General features: G+C 39.6%; 1 protein-coding gene across 14 annotated transcripts in view; it reads right to left on the bottom strand.

Moving 5' to 3' along the window:
• Nucleotides 1-19286, bottom strand: part of TDP1 (tyrosyl-DNA phosphodiesterase 1) — a 99110-nt gene that overhangs the window by 61372 nt on the left and 18452 nt on the right. For all 14 annotated transcript variants that reach the window (XM_035262148.3, XM_078335598.1, XM_078335595.1 and 11 more), the window contains 6 exons: nucleotides 16404-16438; nucleotides 12104-12196; nucleotides 5629-5796; nucleotides 5098-5176; nucleotides 1423-1608; nucleotides 772-820 (listed from right to left, as the gene is read on the bottom strand). In XM_035262148.3, the coding sequence (XP_035118039.3) occupies nucleotides 772-820; nucleotides 1423-1608; nucleotides 5098-5176; nucleotides 5629-5796; nucleotides 12104-12196; nucleotides 16404-16438 (610 nt within the window). The remainder of the gene's footprint in view (nucleotides 1-771; nucleotides 821-1422; nucleotides 1609-5097; nucleotides 5177-5628; nucleotides 5797-12103; nucleotides 12197-16403; nucleotides 16439-19286) is intronic.

The raw sequence follows: 19286 nt of genomic DNA, 5'->3' as shown, positions 1-19286 counted from the left end.
AGCAAAAAAATTGGCAAATACATCCCAAACGCTATCGAGATTTTTCTGGCAGATGTTTCTTTTCCAGCCTGATAAGCAATAAATGAAATAAATTAGTCTAATTCGGTACACTCTGCTTTCAGCCATCAGCAAATGCCAATTACACTTTGCTTTTTCTAGAGGCAACCACTATTTGGGTTTTCAGTTAATACCTCCTGATTACACTATCTACGGTGCTGCTGAATTCCAAATAAAGGTTTAGCACCTGGTATGGGTGTAAGGGAAGTGAAGAACAAGGCTCACATAAAATACCTACAAAAAATCTTAGGCATTTGCAGATGAAGCCCTTGAAAGAACAGACACATCAACAAAGTTATATCAAAGGTAAAAATTTAAAAATTTCAGACCCTAGATATATATGTATCAGGCATTTAAAAAGACCACGTGGTACCTCAAACACAGGAAGTGGAGAGAGATGAGAGGAAGGTATGTTAGCTAAGCTCTGAAAAGGGAAGCTGGTTTTACTTGACTATCTTGTCTGGACAACCTGCTGGTTACCTTACTGGTAAAAATGAGAACCAGTGTGTAGAGGATTTCTGTGAGGATGAACACCACACCCAAACTGAGAGGTATCATCTATGGAACACAGAGCTTGATACTACCTATTTCTGTGATCCTTATATAGTTAAGTGAAAACCATCTCCAAATTTCTAACCAATACTAGTAAAAGTTTACCAGGACATTCATGAAATATACATAAAACACAACTGAGACAGTCTCCCAAAGAATTACCAGGATATCCTTCTAAACTGGTGCGCACATTTTCCACAGAAGGATAGATCTAAAAATAAAAGAAAAACAATACAACTTGGAATATATCATGTTGAAGAAAAAGAATGACAATCAGCTTTTAAGAAAATGAAAATCTCAGTTAAAAATACTTTTAAATTTGAAAATATCCTTTAAATTTTAAACTGTTTTCATCTTATAAAAAATAAACTAGTAATTAAACAACAGATATTTGATGAAAAGTTATAATTCAATTTGAATATTTTTTCCTTGCAATGTGAAGTTAACATTGAATGAAAAATTAATTATTAATTCACAGGTCTCTAAATAATTAAAATGCTCATAATTCTGCTGGCTATGCTACATCAAATATTTTCTTCCTTGGCTCAACAACCTGAAAGGAAGGATAGAAAAATCACAGGCCAATATGTGTCAGTAATGGAGCTCCTGAACAAATCAGCAAGCTCTTGGCATTGGATGGTATTGAAGCAATTTGATTACAAATGATGATGCTAATGTACCACTCTTTCCACACCTCCATAATCCCACAAAAAAGAATCACAAAATAAAACATCTCTTCACTACAAAGTGGATCAATTTTCAATTCTTCTCCTGTGTAGAGAATAAATTACCACAACGAGGACGAGCACTTACCAAGTAAAGAGGAACAGAGCTTTTTCCTGGAGTCTTGCTTTCCTTCCCCAGTGCCAGCATGCTCTCTTTAAACTCAGAACATAACCACTTTGATTCATCAGCTCCCAAAGAGCCAATGCTTGAAAACTGGCCTACTACAGGCCAGGACTCTTCGTTAGGTATGGATGAGGCATGGTCTTTCAGAACCTGGGAAAGAATAAAAGGGAATGCTAAAGTGACTCAAATAATCTTAACAGAAATGCTGTAATACCTGAGAACAGTTTTCTGCTCTTGGAATGCCTAATTAACAAGAAAAGCTGAAAATACTAGTGATCAATTTCATGTCCACATATACACATTTTTCTTCTTTGGGAAATATTTTTTTAAATACTAAAAACATTTTTAAGGGAGTAGATGGACAGATGTTCTCCTTTTGAAAATTCTTTGATTTGTACTAAAAGTAAAAACAGATTTAAGAAGTTTAAAAGGCCCATTTCAGTAGAAATGTCAGATAATCCACCAACTTGTCATGTGGAATTAGATTTCTTACTTGAAATCATAATTGTTTAATGCACCTTTCCTCTGATACTGTGAAATATGTATTTGGTCTTCATCCCTGCTTCCAGGCATTCAACAACTAAAATCCTTGGGATCTCCAATGTGTGTCTTTCTGTATGTTAATGAGACTGATGGCTGGCAGACCCTAGGCAACCTCAGGATTGGGGCTGGTCATGAGAAAGACCAAGGCATGACCAAACGTCACAACACCCCAACCTCCAGAGATAGGAGGGGCTAAATGTTGAGTCGATCACCAATGGCCAGTGATGTAATCAACCATGCCTATGTAATGAAGCCTCTATTAAAAAAACAAAAGGACAGGGTTGAGGGAGCTTCCTCACAGCTGAACACCTGCAGGCTCCTGGAGAGTCATGGTGCACCCAGAGAGGGCATGAAAGCTCTGTGCCCCTTCCCATACCTTGCTCTATGCATCTCTTCATCTGTATCCTTCATAATAAACCAGTAAACATTTAGTACATGTTTCCCCAAGTTCAGTGAGCTGCTGTAGCAAATTAAACCCAAAGAGAGGGTCATAGGAACCTCAACTTGAAGCTGGTCAGTCAGAAGTTCCAGAGGCCCAGACTTGCAACTGGTGTCTGAGGGAGAGGGGCAGTCTTGTGGGACGGAGTCCTCAATCTGTGGGATCTGAGGCTATCTCTGCAACTGAGTACCCCTGTATTTCTTTTAAAAAAGTATTTTTTCAATTATTTTTTTCTTACTTTTCTCTTTCCTCCGTTCCCCGCCACTCCTTCCCCACTTTCTAGTTAGCTATTTAGAAATGCAATTATAACCTTTTATTCTTCCTTCACCAGACACTCCCTATAGGGCAAGTTCATCTAACTATGTGCTTAGAAGCTCTAGAGCAGAACTTTCCCCCACCAGGGTACTGTCTCGGGGGACAGCAGTCAATTTACAACCCAAAGTATGCCCACTACGAAACTCTCCCACCTGGAGAATTTCCACCAGCTTTACAACCTAGTTCTGCCCAGAAGAAATCAAATGGACTGCCTGGTAAAGAAGGCAGAAAGTAAGAAAGTAACCACCTGCTTGTTTCCTCCCCTGTGTGCCACTCATGCCAGTGCTCCGCTTTAAAAGTGCCCACTTTCTGCTCCAAGAGCAAAGCCATACCCCTTTAGACAAGAAGCCTGTGCTTATTCCTCCAAGCTAGCTTTGGAATAAAAAGTCACTTTCTTTATACCAGACCTTGCACTTGCTAATTTGACTCTACCAGCCGTGACCAAACTGAACTGCGTTTCAGCTACATCTCCAGGAAGGCAGCATAAGAATTGAAGTGAATTAGAGGACACCCAGTTGGTGTCCCCTGCTTAGTCTATGAGGAAAGTCACATACATATTTGGTCACAGAAGTTTTCTGTGTTGACTGTTGTGGTGTCAGAGCAGGGGAAACAAAGTGAGTTTTTGGCTAAGAACACTTAAACAATACCTAGAAGGTGAAACTATTACATATTTTGACTCCTATCATGTGAAAGAGGCTTAACATTCATAATTCACAGTTTAACACTTGAGCTCCAGGCAGCTGTGATGGTCTAAACATAAAAGAAAATATATTTACATACACATACAAGCTAAAGCACTGGAGAAGACCAATCTGCATTTCCTGCTTTGACAATTATGCAAAGCTGCAGAAACAATTCAGAAAATATTTCAAAACTATATCCACTTAAATATGTACTGGATACCTACCCAGAGGGTTGGAGAGAGCAGAAAAATAAACTGTAGTTCCTGCCCCAGTGGAGCTCATATTCTGACTGACATTTTGTGTAATTAAATATGTATTATTTTCCTTAACACAGCTTAGGCGCTAATATCAACACATACACTTCCCCAAAATCCCAAAGTTTCCATTTCCATCTTGGGTGCAGTATAGTATAGGAAACAGAGCTGAACCGAAAACTTACAATACGCAGTTTCTATTATAGGTCTCAGCCCCAAAGGGCTGCCCTATCCTGGACAAGTCTTCAGCTTAGACTTACACTTTGGTGGAAACAGGCATCTAATCACCGGCCTGCCTTCTTGGAAGAAAGCTGTGGTACAGCATGAGAAACTGTGTGTAAAAAGTGGTTTGAAAACTTCTTACAGTTGAAGTTTCGGTATCAGATGGTGATCACACACAATACGTGCTATTACCTAGCCGATCGAAACCATTAGACATTAGTCCACAAACTGTGTATACGTACTAAAGTCTTATTACCATGTGTCTTGTACTGTTTTACATTCATCATTTCACTTAATCCTCAAAATCATGGGAGGAAAATAGTATTATTATGTCCACTTTATAGACAACAAGCAATGTAAGTTAAGGAACAAGTCGAGGTCACATGGCTTGTAGGTAACAGAGCAGGATTTGAACCTAGCTATGGGTATCTGCCTCCAAGGCTGGGCACAGGCCAATGTGCTCAACTTTCTCTCTAGGCCAAGACCTAAGATGTCTTCAAGATCTTACCTGCTTTAAGCTGTGGTTCATTTCATAAAAGGAAATTTAAATAAAAAGTTTCATTAACTAAGGGAAAATTCTTACATACATAGTTTACGAAGCAAGAGGTTAAGATTTTTAAGAAAGCCACTTTAGGGAATTTATTAAGGTCAGGAAATCACCTAAAAAGAGATGAAAAAAACTTTAATCTTCAATTTGTTTTATTTTATGACCTTTCTTTTCTTTGTTCATTTTCATATCAGCAGCAAGTATCATTTTTGTAATTAGTTTTCTTAAGGGCACTGGTTTAATAATCAAAATATATTGTAGCTCAATTATAGTCTTTATTCGAAAACATTTTGTTTGTTGAATTTATATCTTAAAACTTGATATGCTAAATAATCAAAAGCTATAATCAAAGCTACAATATGTGTATAAATAGGAAGCCTCTATCTTTATTGCAATATAAAAACTAGAAAGGGTTTATATATTTATGCCATTTAGAAAAGCCTACAGCTAGAAAAGACAGAAAACACATTAAAGAGCAGTAATTACTAAGAACTATAATTACCAATTTGTCAAGTATCTATTTGCCCAGAATTGTGCAGAAATATTGTGAAGCTGCATCAAAATATAAAATTATTTTAAAATAGAGAATATACATTAAATTTTTAAAAAATGTTAAAACAGTAAGAGTTCGGTTACCTTCCTAAGTCTAAAATGTCCCCAATTATCTTTTTGACTTCCTTGAAAGCGTCCAGGGGTTGAACCAATAAGATAAACACTATAAAGATATAAAAACACAAGTTGTAAAATACAATTATGTGCTTTGGGCATCTAAAAAGGAAAATCACAAAATACACATGGTAACTGATATAATGAAGAAATGATCTGAGAGCCAATCCATTTTCTTGAATGATTCTCAAACTCATTTTCAAGCAAACCAGCTAATGATGGAACATCTACAAGATGTAAAGTACCAGGCAAAGAACTCATTAATTTTAAGAGTACCCCACTGGGAGGTTTAAGGTAAACATGAAGATTCACTGGTTGCCACCTTAATGCCTGAGAATCATGAGATATAGATATGACAGAATCTGCTCATCCCCTCATCACGTCCTGAAGCTTGGCTAGATTTCACCCCACCTCTTTCCAAGCCCCTGTATTCCAGACCTCATGAGGTTCTTGTGGTATGAGCCTGTTATAAACACCCCAAAGTGATAAGTTGGCACATACTTCGTTTCAGAGAGATCGTGCTCATGGATGGCATCTATCCACTCCTTGAGAGAAGGGGCATTATAAGCCATCAAGTAACTGATGAGGTCAGCTTTAAAATGTGTTATCGATTCTCCAGATTTGTGGGTTCCATCAACAATTCGTGGGTATAAGGGGCTCAACCATACTCTGGAATTAAAAAAAAATATTTAACAGTCAGGCACACAATTGATCACGATGACCTCTGTACTGATTATGCCTTCATCCTAAGAAAGAGGTGAATTCTCAGTATCTCCACATGGTAAGTAATCTTAGGAAACATGAAATATAAATCTGATGTTTGATGAGAACCACTCCAATGGTTTCCTAACACATTCTGAATTACTTCGGAACACCTTGTCATGAATAAGATTCAGTATGACCTGGGCTCTGCAACCCACATCCCTCCATGCTCCCTCTCACTTGCCACACCTTCCTTATTCCGCCTACCTCTGCACCTATATACTGTTTTCGAAGACTTGATGACAAGAGTTAAGAATTCTAATCCTAACGGGTAGAGCAAATCCATGCTACCAGTGGTAATCCCAGCAAGAATTTGCCCTTGTCTGCATCAATGCAGCTCGTTAGCCAAATGTGAAATAAGAATTGTGTTATCTATAGTAAAAGTGTATGTGAAAAATCTATTTTCAATAAACCCATTTTCATAATGTAGGTGCTATATAGCAGTGTATTTTTCTGTCTTATGTTTTCTGGTGCCTGGAGTAATTATATATCACATTCAATGATGTCACAACCACCTCAAACTTTCAAACAATTCAGTGAAGCAACATTACAGACATCTTTCATTTCATTCATTCTTTTTCCCCAGAGGAAAACAATGCTCTTTGCCAAAACTTCTACATTATATCCATAAATAGAAAACAACCATATCTAATTCCAATACTTCTATAAACTGCTCCACAGCAGATTGCAAAAATTGCTTCAAACCTCTCATGTTTCAGTTTCTTCAAATGCAAAAGTGAGGTTAAGGGCTGCCTCACCAGACTGTTGCAAAGCAATGACTTACAGGAGCAGTGAAAATATCGGGTGCTACTTTTTCCCCTTCTGTGGCTACTCCCCTCTCCCCAGCCTATTAAGCCGAAAGAAAAACTGCCCAATTCCTCATTCACCTGGCAGCCCCTCAAGGAGACTGGTAAGATGCAGGTCACCAGGGCAGAAGGCATCCAAAATTGCAAGGACTCTTGGCAGTGCATCTTCTAAATTCTGCAAGTTTCTAGCAAGTGGCATTTCATACCCCTAATTCCCACCCTGGGGAGACCCTTAGCACAGGAGTCAGCATGGTGTGACAAGGGCCGGAGCCCAGGTTCTGGACCCAGATTTGCTTCTAGCTGACTATGCCATTTTGGGTAAGCCCTGTGACCTCTGTAGGCCTTTGCCTCTGTGTGTAAAATGACCAGGTTGGGCTGGATAAACGTGTAGGACCTCTCCTTGCAATAGCAACGCAGAGTTCCCAGGCTGAGTAAGGCTCCACCTGGAGCAGATATTCACTCAGAGGTGTGTTCTGGATGAGGAATAAGATAGATGACTTCCTAAACTAGGATGTTGAGATACGAGGCATTTTTAACATGTCACAAAATAAGATGAGAAAATTAATATAATGAGCCAAATAATTTTATTTATTTATTTTTGAACTGTGAGCTTTGGATGCAACTCTTGTTCTAATTTTAAAAGTGAGAAATCAACAGGTGGACCATGAGACAGCTGAACGGGATTAGCAGAACCACCATAGACCAATTAAGAAGTGAGATTACACACAAAAACTGCTTTCGAAAGTTTTAAAGTTACCACAAACAACATGAAATGCAAAGTATTAGAGAGTAGAATATAGACCAAGCATGAAATAATAGGATCCTATACCAGGATGGCTGCCAGAGGAAGATTTCACAGCCTTGGTACTTTCTGAGTCATTTGAACCATATGAAGTTCCTACCTAGTCAGCAAGTTTTTAAAATTTTTAAATTAAAAAATTATTTTTAAATAAAAGAAACACGCAAGCCTTTACTCCTACCTTTTCCCTCCTAGCAAGCACCCCAGAGATGCCCGAGAAGGTACTACTGCCTGTAAGCTAAGCTTCCAACAAACAGGAAGCCCAGGGTGGGATTTTTGGAGCCACGGGAGACTGAGGGCCAACTTGAGAAATCCCTTTAGTAACATTAATTATTGCTTCACTAAGAAAAAGCTACATTAATCTCATTTCCTTTTGATAGGGTTACCTGAGTTCCCAAACTAAATCAGGGAGCTCAGGAGAGCTGGCTTAGAGGCTCTTGGGGTACCAAAGGCACAGCTGGCCACAAATTCAGTAGATCAAGAAAGTGCCACACCTAAGACTTAAAGATAGAGTAGCTATCTCCTCAACCCTGGACCAGTCAGAGCCACATTTAATTTTGAAAAGCATATTTTAAGTGGGATACTGAAAAATTAGAACATTTTTATGTTATAAAAAATGTTATGTTATAAAAATAAACGTAAAAAATATTTTTGTGTTTATAAAAACTACAAGGAATTGGTGATGGGGATTCAAAGCCACATGCTATGGTGGGGTAGGGGAGTGAGGGGGGAACAAGAGATGTGAGGCTCAGAGACAAGACTCCCTTTCAAACCCTGAAGGACTGCCTTAAGGAAGAGAGGTTACACTTGCCCTGCACAGCATACGCAGGTTGAAGCAAGACCTGCTGAAGGAAGCTGGAAAGCTATTTCAGCTCAAACTAAGATGTAACTTGGGGCCAGGCGTGGTGGTTCACGCCTGTAATCTAAGCACTTTGGGAGGTTGAGGCAGGCGAATCGCTTGAGCCCAGAAGTTTGAGACCAGCCTGGGTAACTAAACAAAACCCTGTCTCTACAAAAAATACAGAAGGTTAGTCAGGTGTAGTGGTGCGTGCCTTCAGTCTCAGTTACCCAGAGGCTGAGGTGGGAGGATCACTTGAGCCTGGGAGGTGGATCACATCACAGCAATCTAACCTGGGTAACAGAGCGAGTCCAGAAAAAAAAAAAAAAAAAAAAAAAGATGTAACTTGGGCTCAGCAGAGCTTAGTCGGAAGTAATATACTCCAAATTAGGAGTTTTAGACCAAGTGAGGCAATATGGGGCAGGGTGAGGCAGAGGAAGACAACAGAGAATACGTGAACCCAGAAATGGCGCTAGACAAACATCCGAGTTTCTCCCAACACGGAAGGCTGTTTGTTGACCAGCTCTTCTCTAGAACAGAGAGAGATGTGCAAAATGGCTTAAATGAAAAATTAAAGTTAGTCATAATCAAGAACAATAGCTGAACTTGATTTGAGCAAATCCCTAAAAATCCCTTTTAAAAGGGGATGAAAACTTGCACCAAGTACAGAGGGTTAGTAGTTTAAAAAGTTCAGAAACACTTTCATATTCAATTCTTCTCTTGGAGATTCACAATTTTAACACACTAAAGGCTCTAAAAAGATACCAGATTAAATTTGTTTCAAAGAAAATACACTGACTGGGGGGAGTGAGGAAATATTTAGCACACTATTCACATGATCAGGCCCCACCCCAACTTTTCCTTTGATTCCTGTTTGGGAAGTGGCAAGCAAAAATACAGGTGGGTACACCAGTAAGGAGAAACCACAAAAGCTATGTGGTAAATACTACTGGGAAATCGATGGGTTCAGATCTTTCATTCTGTAACCCCTTCTCTGCCCCAGATCCTCTGCACGTGCTGTTCCCTCTACTTAGCTAGAGTGTGTATATGATGCCATTTCTCTAAAAACTAGGAAGAGACTACTACATGTAAATAGTAATGTATGTTCACAAGCATAATAGAGGTAGCCATGGATGATTATGCTCCTGCTAACACTGGTTACCCCAAGAAGGTAGAATTGGGCAGGCAGGAAAAGTATACTGTAAGTTTTTCTGCATACAACTCTTTTCTAGGCCATGTGTGTCATTTTTACAACTTAAAAAAAAAATAGAAAAAAGAATAAAGTGGAGATTGATCCAAGATGGCCAACCACTAACAGCTCAGGACTGTAGCTCCCAGTGAAAGCCCAGAGAACGAGACGACGCCACACTTTTAGAAAAATTTTCGTCACTCACCGATCAGCTGATTCCCAGTGGAGGAGCCCCACGGGTCGCCAGCGCGACTCTTGTGGCCGCCGCAGCGGTTTTGCCGTCTAGGCGCAGCAGCTCTTCATGCAGAGCCAACGGGACTGCTTCCCCTACTGACCGGAGTTTGGAGCTCCGGGAAGTCAGAGCCGCTTGTTGCGGACTCAAGAGGGAAGCCAGACCAGAGATTCCCGGGCAGAAGAGCACCATCAGTCTTATCACTGCTATTTAGGCCGCCACAGTGGGTTGCTCAGATCCCAGCACTGGGAATCAATAAGTCGGACGTCGACTCAGAAAACTAATTAGAAAGGCGGTTCATCTACAATGAAGGGAAAAAAACAGCCTAAGAAGGCCGAGTATACTCAAAACCAGAACCCATCAGCAACAGAACAAGCCCTGATGGAAAAGGACTCATCAGCAACCGAACAAGCCCTGATGGAAAAGGACTCATCAGTAACGGAACAAGCCCTGATGGAAAAGGACTGTGTTCCATTATCTGAAGTAGGCTTTAAAAGGTGGATGATAAGAAACTTCTGGGAGTTAAAGGAACTTGTTCTAACCCAATGTAAAGAAACTAAGAACTTGGAAAAAAGGTTCGATGAAATGTTGAAAAGAATAGACAATATAGAGAGGAATACAAATGAACTTATGGAGTTGAAAAATACAACACGAGAACTTAGTGAAATTTGTACAAGCTTAAACAGCCGAATGGATCAAGCAGAAGAAAGGGTATCAGAGGTCGAAGATCAACTTAATGAAACAAAACAACAAGACAAGAATAGAGAAAAAAGGATAAAAAGGAATGAGCAAAGTCTCCAAGAAATATGGGACTATGTGAAAAGACCTAATATACGCTTGATTGGTGTACCTGAATGTGACGGAGAGAATCAATTCAAGCTGGAAAATACTCTCCAGGACATTATCCAGGAAAATTTTCCTAATTTAGCAAAGCAGGACACTATTCAACCCCAGGCAATACACAGAACACCACAAAAATATTCCTCAAGTAGACCAACCCCAAGGCACATAATCGTTAGATTCACCAAGATCGAAACGAAGGAGAAAATATTAAGGGCAGCCAGAGAGAAAGATCAAGTTACCCATAAAGGTAAGCCTGTTAGGCTTACAGCAGATCTCTCAACGGAAACCCTACAAGCTAGAAGAGAGTGGGGGCCAATATTCAATATACTTAATCAACAGAACTTTCATCCCAGAATATCATATCCTGCCAATTTAAGCTTTACATTTGAAGGAAAAATAAAATCTTTCAGGAACAAGCAAGTACTCAGAGATTTTATTACCACCAGGCCTGCTCTACAAGAACTTCTAAAAGAAGCATTATACGCAGAAAGGAACAACCAGTATGACCCTTTCTAAAAATACACCAAAAAGTAAAGAGCATTAACATGAAGAATTTTTATAAACGAAAGGACAAAATAGCCAGTTAATATCAAATGGCAGCAACCCTAAATTTAAATTGACCAAATCTCCCAATTAAAAGATACAGACAAAATCTAACGGTATATCCAAAGATATACATAGACTCAAAATAAAGGGTTGGAAAAAAAAAATGTACCAACCAAATGGAGAGCAAAAATAAATAAATAAAAAGCAGGAGTTGCAATTTTCACATTTGACAAAATAGATTTCAAAGCTACAAGGATACAAGGGTAAAAGGATTAATGTAATAATAAGAGATCTTAACACCCAGATACATAAGACCCATAATGAGATTTAGATTCAACGAGACAGAAAATTGATAACGATATCCGGGACTGGAACTAAGATCCAGAACAAATAAACTCAATAGAGCTCTCCATTTTAAACACACAAAATATACATTATCCACAAAATCTAACGATATATCTAAAGATATACAAAGACTCAAAACAAGGGGATGGAAAAAAAAACTTACCAACCAAATGAAGAGCAAAAATAAATAAATAAAAAGCAGGAGTTGCAATTCTCACATTTAATAAAATAGATTTCAAAGCTACAAGGATGCAAGGGTAAAAGGATTAATGCAACAATAAGAGATCTTAACACCCAGATACATAAGACACATAAAGAGATTTAGAGTCAACGAGACAACAAATTGATAACGATATCCAGGACTTGAACTCAGAGCCAGAACAAATAAACACAATAGAGGTCTCCATTTTAAACACATAAAATATGCATTAACCACTTTAAACACTCAAAATATTGATCGGCCATTATTGAAACCCATTTTAGGAATGAAGTAATATTCCTTTTTCTTTTTTTTCCCTTCTTTAAAAAAAAAAAAAAAAAGAATAAAGTGAATGTTCTGGCTTTTGACCTTTCTCAGCACACACACTGCCAGGAAGCGAGCAGGCCCCCTACGAACCCTTGAGTTTTCTGATGCCAGTCAGCGTGGATCAGGTTGGAGGTGTGTATGACAACCCGGAGACCTTCTTCATAAAGCAGCAGCATCATTTTCCTTTAAAAACAGCAAAGGATCAAAAATCATTAACAATACTTTCAAAATATTTAATACCTTTCCAATGCAAATGTAACAAATAGCTAAAGGAATTTTTAAAAACTCTCAGATTACCCAAACTTTAAACATTTATAATCTTCCCTTCTATGCATTACCATGATGAAAGTCTGCCTAAGTGATAGGTTGAAAATCTTTCAAAAATGTTGAGTATTTGGTAAATGGGGTAAATGAACTTTTACCCTATTCTGTCTACCTGGCCAGTCCTGGCACTTCATATCCCTCCAGCCTGGGCCCTTATTATCTATTCAGCATCACCTGTTACTTCTAGGGACCATGGGAACCTTCTTGTCTGAGATGCAAAGTATGGTCAACAACCTCTTGTTGCATCATGGCTAGTATTTTTTAAACAACTAAAACAGAATAAGTTGGGATACTATATATTTTTAATTACTGGTTCATGAAATTTTCTTCTGGCACATGGGTATATCAGTGTACAATACACTGAAATATAAAATATATTTATTATGAGTTGAAATTTTAAAAAGTTTGAAAGATGCTTCATTACCATTAGAGTGGTTTTTTGTATCCATAGATTCCACACTTGTCACCAGTGTGTGTCTTGGCTTGAGGTAAGTCTTGCCTATTCTTCATTAATCCAAATGAGACCTAACTGGGTCCATTCTTTTTTCATGTGGCTGCCCCAGACCTCTAGCCAAACACATTTCTCTTATTTTAACTCCAGTGAGAGAGAGGGGCTAGTATATAGATAAGAGCTTTCCATCTGAAGTCTGAAGACCTAAGCTCCGAACTGTCATTTAGAAGCCCTTTGACCCTACATAAGCCATTCAATGTCCCTGAGCCTCAGTTTTCCACTTATATCTCTAAGGATCTGTCCCACCTCAGGACTGTTGTGAATGATATGCAAAAATACATTTTGCTGCCGGGTACAATGGCTCATGCCTGTAATCTCAGCACCTTGGAAGGCTGAGGCTGGCAGATCATCTGAGGTTATGAGTTTGAGACCAGCCTAGCCAACATGGTCAAGCCCTGTCTCTACTAAAAATGCAAAAATAAGCTGGGTGTGGTGGTGGACACCTGTAATTGCAGCTACTCAGGAGTCTCAGGCAGGTGAATCACTTGAACCCGGGAGGCAGAGGTTGCAGTGAGCTGAGACTGTGCCACTGTACTCCAGCCTGGGCAACAGAGTGAAACACTGTCTTGAAAAAATACAAATAAATAAATACATTTTATTAAATGTGAAACACTCTCACCTGTACATTCCTATTACTCCTTCAGTACATAGGTTTATTTTCTAATCTAATAATGGATGATTTTTATCTCCCTGTTGTTTTCAATAGTATTTGTTTCAATATTTCAGAAATGTTAAGTTCTCCCTCCAACTGAAGTGTCACTTCTCAAGGCTGTAACTCTGTCTTGACTTATTTTATCATTTCCATCGAGGACAGAGTGCTACTTAACACTTACTGATGAAACTCAATTTACACATGGGGAAAAAAAAATGAACCACTGGCTCTCTCCAAATAAACAACATGAATACTATCTAGGCAGGAATGAAATCAGTATAAAAAGATAAGAAAAAGGATGCAAGGACAGAAAAGAGAATGAGATATTCAGCTCTTGCCAAAACGAGAAATTAACCCAAGCTGGCAAACAATAAATTAATGCAAAGCTGGAGAAATGACAGCTGCTGAGCCATCTTCTTTCCATTTGTGAAATGTGCTCCCTGAAATCTGGGCAAATTTACATACACAGTTGCCAAATCAGCAGCTGATTGTAATTAAGTCAGTTATGGATTCATGATAGAAGGTTTACAAATATTTCCATTAGTCAAGACATCGATTATCAGGCAAATCACACACTAATGTCAATGAATCTCACCAAATAAGAATTATGAACTTGACAGTAGCCATATTCATCTTTTCGTAGACAAAATGGTAGTGTTAATAAGGTCAGAGTTAAAAATGGATAGAAAAGGGCAAGGAATGAGATCTCCCTTGAAGAATGCTGACCTGCCATATTGTGTGCTAAGCTGTGGGGCAGCAAAAGGGACACAACTCAAATGCACAGCTATTCCTGCAAAGCGGGAAGAGAACTAACATATGCCAAGCACCTCTCTGCCAGGTACCCTCCTAGAAGCTGTCATATGTTACCACACTAAGTCTTCACAGCAATCCAGAGGAGGGTTTATTCTCATTCTACAGATGTGGAATCTGTGGCTGGACAGTTAACAGGTATTATACAAGGTCACAAAGTGGAAGAGCATGTTGGGATCACATGTGCCAGGTGCCAGAGCACTCCTTTCACCACACATGGCTTCCAAGGGCTGGTCGCAGCAACAGTGAATCCTTCATGCTACTAGCGTAGGAGTAGGAGAGGTGGGAGAAGACATGGCATTGGTGGGAAAGAAGACTAAATGATACAGGGTGGGGGCCGTGGAAAGAGGTACACCTCGCCCATCCTGTGGTTTGCCATCGGTTACCACCTGGATCTGGATATTTGACATTCAGCTGCTTTGGTTTTTCTCTTTCCCCTCTAGCAATTCTTGGAGCCATAAGAATTAACCCTGCTCCCAGCTCTGGAGGAAACCAAAGAGCTTTACCATTCTAAAACACTGTGAGACACACCACAGGATTGCATGGCATCCAACCAAAACTGGAAGGAGCAGGGCTACTGTACCTAACGACTTATGTGCCAAAGTGTGTGCAGTCTCAAAGACTGCCCCATTCACTGTTTCTAGCTCTACCCTGCCAGGTGGGGAAGGCAGCTTACACTCCATCACCATGATCTGGAAGGTGTTTCTCCTTTTCTAATTCACTTTTGTCTTGCTTCTCTCACCAAAGAAAAAGTTGTAAGAATAAACACTCTATATTCTCTTGAGCTCTGTCAAGAACATAATAGGTATTCAATTCTTAAAACATTTTAAAAATAGGCTGGGATCAGTGGCTCACGCCTGAAATCCCAGCACTTTGGGAGGCTGAACTGGGTGGATCACAAGGTCAGGAGTTCAAGACCAGCCTGGCCAACATGGCGAAACCCCATCTCTACTAAAAATACAAAAATTAGCCAGATGCAGTGGTGCACGCCTCGAACTCCTGACCTCAAATAATCTACCTACCTTGGACTTCCAAAGTACTGGGATTACAGGCATGAAACCACTGTGACCAGCCTCCTAGGTATTTTAAACTCTGAGTTAAGAGCTCTTGGCCAGGCATAGTGGCTTACATCTGTAATCCCACTACTTTGGGAGGCTGAGGTGGGTGGGTCACTTGAGGTCAGGAGTTTGAGACCAGCCTGGCCAACATGGTGAAACCCTGTCTCTAATAAAAATACAGAAATTAGCTGGGTGTGGTTGCAGGGGCCTGTAATCCTAGCTACTGGGGAGGCTGAGGCAGGAGAATCACTTGAACCCAGAAGGTGGAGGTTGGAGTGAGCTGAGATTGTGCCACTGCACTCCAGCCTGGGCAACAGAGCGAGACTGTCTCAAAAAAAAAAAAAAAAAAAAAGAGCTCTGTTGAGTCTAACCTACAAAGTATGTGTGTAGGGGTGAGGTGGCAGGGGCGGTGGTGGATGGACTAAAGGAAATAATAAGGTAAATTTTAGCTATGAGCAAACAAGAACAAATTAAAAGCTAAAGTGAAGGCCAGCACAGGGGCTCACGCCTGTAATCCCAGCACTTTGAGAGTATAAGACAGGGGGTCTGTTTGAGCCCAGGAGTTCGACACCAGCCTGAGTCACAAAGTGAGACCCTTGTGTCTACAAAAAAATTAGCTGAGCATGGTGGTGTACGCCTACAGACCTAGCTACTTGGGAGGCTGAGGTGGGAGGATTGCTCAAGCCTGGGAGTTGGAGGCTGCAGTGAGGTGTGATTATGCCACTGCACTCTAGTCTGGGCAACAGAGTGAGACCATATCTTAAAAAATAATATATTAAAAAAAAAACACACACACTAAAGTTAGAATATATAGGTTCTGTTTCTGTCTCTGTTACTGGCCCAAAGAAAAACCGCACACCTTAATCTGGGCCTTAGTTTCCTGATCTATAAAATTAAAAGGAAGGACCAAATAATTTTTATAAGAGCATTAAATAAAAGAATAGCTCCCCCAGGCTCAGTCTCTTCTACGAATAACAGTGTAACGGACAAATGACAATGCTTGAGGGATTCCCCCATTTCATAAAAATCGCTTACGTGTGGTGTGTTCCAAATGCAATATCCAACTTTGCCTAGGATGAAAAAGAAGTTGTTTATTAAAAAACCACTAATATCCATATCTACTGGAAATTACATTAGAAAGCAATCAGGCCAACTTAAAAGAAAAAAAACCAACTATTTTTACTGACCTCTACTGGACAAGCCCTTGAATAACAAGACAGCTTTTATAATAGCATCTGGAGATGCATATTAAAGAAAAATCATAAATTTTGTTATCTAGAATGATTCAATATACACTATATTTTTAATTACAGTAATTAGGAGTGAGAAGCCTAATTTCTTTAGTTGTCAAAAAACTAGTAAAACAAATAAGACTATGCACAGTTTTAGATATTTGGCTTACATATAAATTAATAGTACACAGTTTGCAGAGCATATTTGAAAGAAACACTGAAAGTGGTGGCAACATAAAGACTTGGGATGTTAAATTAAAATAGAAATGTCCTTATATTGAAAGCACAGCAAGTGCTGAAAATAAAAACACATGAAATGGAGGGGATGTATATAGAAAACATTTTATCTAACACCCACTACTGCCAGACCTTGGTTAAGTAGAATATGTCACAAGATGCAGGTTATGAAAGAGTTTAAATAACCGAAAAAGTTTTGCACTTAGGAATGCAGTACATGGGCTCAAATCCTGCCTTCACAACTTTGTACGACTCTGGGAAATACGCCTATCTCTATGCCTCAGTTTTCTCCTTTTTTAAACGGTACCGTTATGAGATCCAGAGTTGTTAGAAATGAGATCACATATGCAAAATGCTGAGGAACGGGGAGCTGCATGCAGTAAGCATTCTACAATTGTGGCAATCACTACTGCAACCTCTCCCCACTACCTACCCCACCCCCGCATCACATGACATGGGTGAAACTTTGCTGGGGGCAGCAATGGGCCACTGGAATACACAGGTGAGTTACAACACACTCCCTGTCTGGAGTGGAGATACCCACAGACCAGCATGCATCTGTGCCCTCTGGCCCCAGAAGAAAGTACAAGGAACTCTATTTCATGTCTTCAAAATTACAAAATGAGGAGGACTGCCACTCTATAAATTGATATTTAGCTGAGAAAGAACAAGAGACCTGGCTTTTGTTTAGCTTGCTGCAAGTTACATGCTTCTGGGCAAGTCTAAGCACAAAAAACAAGGATAATAGCTTCAACAGATGTTTACTGGGTGCTGTTTTTGGGCTAGTGTATCAAATCTTTTAGCAAACTCTAGAATGAACAGCATTAGCAATCAATTTCAAAGATGAAGAAATTAGGTGACAAGCCAGTGACAAGCCCAGAAGAAGTGTAATAAACACTTGTGTTCCCCCCATCAAATTCATATGTTGAATCCCCAACTTCCGACGTGACAATTTGAGAGAGGGACTTCATGGAGGTAATTAAGGTTAAATGAGGTCATAAGGGTAGGATCCTGATAAAACAGGACTGGTTGGTGTCCTTATAAAAGAGACAGCCTGTGTGTCTGCCTTCCTCCCTCTCCCTCATGAGGACACCGTGAGAAGGTGGCCATCTACAAGCTGGCAAGAGAGCCCTCACCTGGAACTGAATTGACTGGCACCTTGATCTTGGATTCCCAGGTTCCAGAACTGAGATATAAGTTGTTATTTCGGCCACCCAAGTCCAAGAAAAGTCACCCAGGTAATTTTATTACAGCATCCAAGCAGACTAATACACACACATAGAGCTGGGACTGAGCCCCAGCAATGTGACTCTGACCACCACAAGGTCTCAAAGTCTGCCCTTAGGTCCCATGTTTGCAAAATGGGACAGTGTCAGCAGCCACTGATTCTCTGACTAATGTGTCTCAGTTTAAATGACCCATGCTGCTAGAAAAAAGAATTTATATTACAGACAAGGTAAAAAGGTGTTTCAAGAGGTCAGGAGAGGGACACAATCCTACACCTCAGCCTAGAGTTGGGAACTTCTAAACAGTTCTTTCCAAGCGGTTTGGAAGATGCAGCTCACTATGCCCTCTGGTGGCCAGCCTGGAGCACGCTATCAAGCACAGGAACCTCTCTCCTAAACCTTTCAGAACAGGTAAATAATATTTGAAAAATACTTTCTATTTCCATTCATTTAGTCACTGGTTTTCAGGATTTCTGTGTCACTTTACTTTCTGCCCACCATAAGGTTTGATAGGAGACATCCTACTGCAATCTAACCTCTTACGTTGCTGGAAACAGAAGCAAAACAATGGAATTTTGGCAACCACTGAAGCGAAGGCACATCTATAGGCATGATGAGCTGAACCTATGTTGGATAGAAGGTATTTTTAAAATGACAACTCTATAAAGTGAAGTAGGTTACATCGTAAGGAAAATGTTGTGAGATATGTTTAAAATTAACAAGCCTGGGCTCTTATACTGTATTAATCTTAAAAAAATACAAAGATATCATATACAGTTGGAAAAAGAGTGATACCATATGAGTTGGAATTCTTAAATCTTTGTGGATGGGGAAAAAAGACACTAGAAGGAAAATGAAAAAAAAAAAAATCCAGAAAGCATGTAATTCACTCTTGCCTCTGTACTATAACAGCAGAAATCTTTTGCCAATTTTACTAAGCTAACAATAAGGAAAGAAAAGGGCTATAAAAAAGCATCTTCCATGTTTTCTCATGAATGGACTGATAATATAGCTAAACGAAATAGGAAAAGGTGACTATGACACCAGCTACTTCCTAACTACCATTTCTATAGGAAGTAGTTATCATAAATGTGAGAAATTCTTCTGTATTCCTTGTTTTCCTTTCTACTTTGCAGGTTTCTTGCTCAAAATGCCACATGTAATAGATCCTTTTGGATGATGAGTCTAAATAAATGGGTCCTAATGAAAGTCACCGGCCATGT

Source organism: Callithrix jacchus, chromosome 8 (assembly GCF_049354715.1).
Source record: "Callithrix jacchus isolate 240 chromosome 8, calJac240_pri, whole genome shotgun sequence".
Taxonomy (NCBI): Eukaryota; Metazoa; Chordata; class Mammalia; order Primates; family Cebidae; genus Callithrix; species Callithrix jacchus.
The sequence above is the reverse complement of the archived record's forward strand: the minus strand, read 5'-3'. Positions and strand labels throughout refer to the sequence as shown.